At 32.4% G+C, this 4,336-nt stretch overlaps 1 protein-coding gene across 1 annotated transcript; it reads left to right on the top strand.

The window, feature by feature from the left end:
• Positions 1 to 638: 638 nt before the first annotated feature.
• Positions 639 to 3,759, top strand: LOC137634717 (cell surface glycoprotein 1-like). The gene is made up of 2 exons (XM_068367207.1): positions 639 to 709; positions 1,386 to 3,759. Exons 1-2 carry the CDS (start codon positions 639 to 641, stop codon positions 3,757 to 3,759), a joined length of 2,445 nt encoding a protein of 814 aa, XP_068223308.1.
• The last annotated feature ends 577 nt before the right edge of the window (positions 3,760 to 4,336 follow it).

The following is a 4,336-nucleotide window of genomic DNA, read 5'->3' as shown; positions in this document are numbered from 1 at the left end:
CGGCTGGAATATGCAATAATTAGAAGGGTTAGTGATGGGTTACGATTATAGTTTTGAGTCTATAAATCCCAAAGAAAAGTTTTGTACTTTTTGATTATCTGAAGCCATTACCCGTTGGGTGGCATTTTGTCTAGTTGCAATTTTTTTTTTCAGTTTATATTAGGTTTTCCTAATGAAGTTATATTCCCATATTTCTATATATGAGTGGTCTTTAAACCTTTTAAACTGTAATTGATATTATGGTAATGAAATTTTTTTTATAATGCCGCAAATATAAGAGCTTTATTATCCATATATGGACTAATATAAGTACATTTTTTGTTTGAGAAAATGACTTGCTCTAATGTTCAGAAAATCATTTGAAAATTCTTGTATACAGCTACAGCTACATCTACAGCTACAGCTACAATATAGGGGTATAGGATAGGTTGGGGAGCGTAGGGGAAGAAGCCCCTGGATTCGTTCTTGACCTCCCTCTTGCATACCATATGCACAAGAGATTTATATTCATTGCCTAGGTATGCAAGCCAAGACTCTACAGAATAAATGAGACTACCTCGACTTTAAAAACGAAAAGGGGAGAAAACATACCAACGATGCAGGTGGAGTCTCTGAAAACTTGAAATCAGCTTAACAGAATGGAAACTTCTGAGCAGGACTTTGCAGTTTTACGTGAAGTATTTGTGTCCCAAATACTCGAGAACATCCGGTACTTTCCAATCATCCCATCAAAACTTTGACCGGAGTGTAAAAGAAGAGGACGAATTTTCAATGAGACTGCAATCTATCAATGGTGTATGGAAAATTAACTTACACTATAAATCGTATTAGTTGTTTTATTCTTTAGCAACCAGGATAACTGGTGATATGTTTTATGTTTTAGCTAAAACCCCTCACACCAGGGTATAACTAGTCCCTCTCACATATACTTCAAACACTTAAGTATGATCAAAGCCGAAGATAAGGACAAAAGAATTAGCTGTTTTCTTAGTCAAAATTATTTGATATACTCAGTTTCTTGAATACCTTGAGCTTCTAATACACTAGACATTGTAACAAATAAGTGACGCTAATTAAAAATGATCAATCCTTGCAAAGGAACATTCGAGAGTAATTTAAACTTGCCATAAAACATATTGACCTTCCAACACTGTTTAAAAGAAACATAATTGTAATCGGAAATTCTCCGTAAAAATACACTATTCTTTGTCGTATTTCAGTAAAACACGGGCGACCGTGATTTTACCCTACTTTATTATTATCTTTTACGGGTTGTTGGCCGTAATATCATTCCTTCACGTCAATATATCCGTTTTTAAAACTGTAAAAATCCTGGAATAAACGTTACCATGCATTTAATGTTTTTGTTTAATGCGAATTTTTAGCAGTGAACCTCTTTCGAAATTAACTTTACGTAACATCGGTAAGATCTTCTCCCCGATTCCTCTTAGAAAGGATTCTCCCCTTAGAAATGATTCCCCTCTTAGAAATGATTCTCCCCTTAAAAATGATTCTCCTCTTGGAAATGATTCTCCTCTTAGAAATGATTCTCCCCTTAGAAATGATTCCCCTCTTAGAAATGATTCTCCCCTTAAAAATGATTCTCCTCTTGGAAATGATTCTCGCCTTAGAAATGATTCTCCCCTTAGAAATGATTCTCCTCTTAGAAATGATTCTCCTCATAGAAATGATTCTCCTCTTAGAAATGATTCTCCTCATAGAAATGATTCTTCTCATAGAAATGATTCTCCTCTTAGAAATGATTCTCCTCATAGAAATGATTCTCCTCTTAGAAATGATTCTCCTCATAGAAATGATTCTCCTCTTAGAAATGATTCTCCTCATAGAAATGATTCTCGCCTTAGAAATGATTCTCCTCATAGAAATGATTCTCCTCATAGAAATGATTCTCCTCATAGAAATGATTCTCCCCTTAAAAATGATTCTCCTCTTGGAAATGATTCTCGCCTTAGAAATGATTCTCCCCTTAGAAATGATTCCCCTCTTAGAAATGATTCTCCCCTTAAAAATGATTCTCCTCTTGGAAATGATTCTCGCCTTAGAAATGATTCTCCCCTTAGAAATGATTCTCCTCTTAGAAATGATTCTCCTCATAGAAATGATTCTCCTCTTAGAAATGATTCTCCTCATAGAAATGATTCTCCTCATAGAAATGATTCTCCTCTTAGAAATGATTCTCCTCATAGAAATGATTCTCCTCATAGAAATGATTCTCCCCTTAGAAATGATTCTCCTCATAGAAATGATTCTCGCCTTAGAAATGATTCTCCTCTTAGAAATGATTCTCCTCATAGAAATGATTCTCCTCTTAGAAATGATTCTCCTCATAGAAATTATTCTCCTCTTAGAAATGATTCTCCTCTTAGAAATGATTCTCCTCATAGAAATGATTCTCCTCATAGAAATGATTCTCGCCTTAGAAATGATTCTCCCCTTAGAAATGATTCTCCTCTTAGAAATGATTCTCCTCATAGAAATGATTCTCCTCTTAGAAATGATTCTCCTCATAGAAATGATTCTCGCCTTAGAAATGATTCTCCTCATAGAAATGATTCTCCTCATAGAAATGATTCTCCTCTTAGAAATGATTCTCCTCATAGAAATGATTCTCCTCTTAGAAATGATTCTCCTCATAGAAATGATTCTCCTCTTAGAAATGATTCTCCTCTTAGAAATGATTCTCCTCATAGAAATGATTCTCCCCTTAGAAATGATTCTCCTCTTAGAAATGATTCTCCTCATAGAACTGATTCTCCTCATAGAAATGATTCTCCCCCTAGAAATGATTCTCCTCATAGAAATGATTCTCCTCTTAGAAATGATTCTCCTCTTAGAAATGATTCTCCTCATAGAAATGATTCTCCTCTTAGAAATGATTCTCCTCTTAGAAATGATTCTCCTCATAGAAATGATTCTCCTCTTAGAAATGATTCTCCTCATAGAAATGATTCTCCTCATAGAAATGATTCTCCTCATAGAAATGATTCTCCTCATAGAAATGATTCTCCTCTTAGAAATGATTCTTCTCATAGAAATGATTCTCCTCTTAGAAATGATTCTCCTCTTAGAAATGATTCTCCTCATAGAAATGATTCTCCTCTTAGAAATGATTCTCCTCTTAGAAATGATTCTCCTCATAGAAATGATTCTCCTCATAGAAATGATTCTCGCCTTAGAAATGATTCTCCTCATAGAAATGATTCTCCTCATAGAAATGATTCTCCTCATAGAAATGATTCTCCTCTTAGAAATGATTCTCCTCATAGAAATGATTCTCGCCTTAGAAATGATTCTCCTCTTAGAAATGATTCTCCTCATAGAAATGATTCTCGCCTTAGAAATGATTCTCGCCTTAGAAATGATTCTCCCCTTAGAAATGATTCTCCTCATAGAAATGATTCTCCTCTTAGAAATGATTCTCCTCATAGAAATGATTCTCGCCTTAGAAATGATTCTCCTCTTAGAAATGATTCTCCTCATAGAAATGATTCTCCTCTTAGAAATGATTCTCCCCTTAGAAATGATTCTCCTCTTAGAAATGATTCTCCTCTTAGAAATGATTCTCCTCATAGAAATGATTCTCCTCTTAGAAATGATTCTCCTCTTAGAAATGATTCTCCTCATAGAAATGATTCTCCTCATAGAAATGATTCTCCTCTTAGAAATGATTCTCCTCTTAGAAATGATTCTCCCCTTAGAAATTATTCTCTAGAAATGATTCTCCTCTTCACTATTTAATCTTCTCTTTGAAATACAGCATCCACGTATCACTCCTGGCCTCGCTGCAAGTCATTGCCACTACCTACATTTATGCTTTAAAAGGTATCTTATGTGAGTCTGAATTTAACATGAATGTCGCTGGACGCTTGTGCCGTGATACTCTAAACTCTGGAAATACCATGTCCAGGATTTTTCAAGTAATCTCATTGTAACCTTGATATTGTACAAGTATATCGAATGATTTATAATTCATTATCTTTTATATATATATATATATATATATATATATATATATATATATATATATATATATATATATATATATATACATATATATATATATATATATATATATATACACACATATATATATATATATTTATATATATTTTTTATGTATATGTATATATATGTGTGTATATATATATATATATATATATATATATATATATATATATATATATATATATATATATAATGTATTTATATATGTGTGTACCTGTATATATATATATATATATATATATATATATATATATATATATAATGTATTTATATATGTGTGTACATGTGTATATATATATATATATATATA

The sequence above is a fragment of the Palaemon carinicauda genome, chromosome 45, assembly GCF_036898095.1.
Source record: "Palaemon carinicauda isolate YSFRI2023 chromosome 45, ASM3689809v2, whole genome shotgun sequence".
In the NCBI taxonomy this organism is placed as follows: Eukaryota; Metazoa; Arthropoda; class Malacostraca; order Decapoda; family Palaemonidae; genus Palaemon; species Palaemon carinicauda.
Note: the sequence above shows the minus strand (reverse complement) of the source record. Positions and strands in the feature narration are given on the sequence as shown.

Coding starts and splice junctions, on each gene's coding strand:
- LOC137634717 (XM_068367207.1), top strand. CDS start 639: ATGGAAACTTCTGAGCAGGACTTTGCAGTTTTACGTGAAGTATTTGTG. Junction 710..1,385: donor CAAATACTCGAGAACATCCG/GTACTTTCCAAT, acceptor GCGAATTTTTAG/CAGTGAACCTCTTTCGAAAT.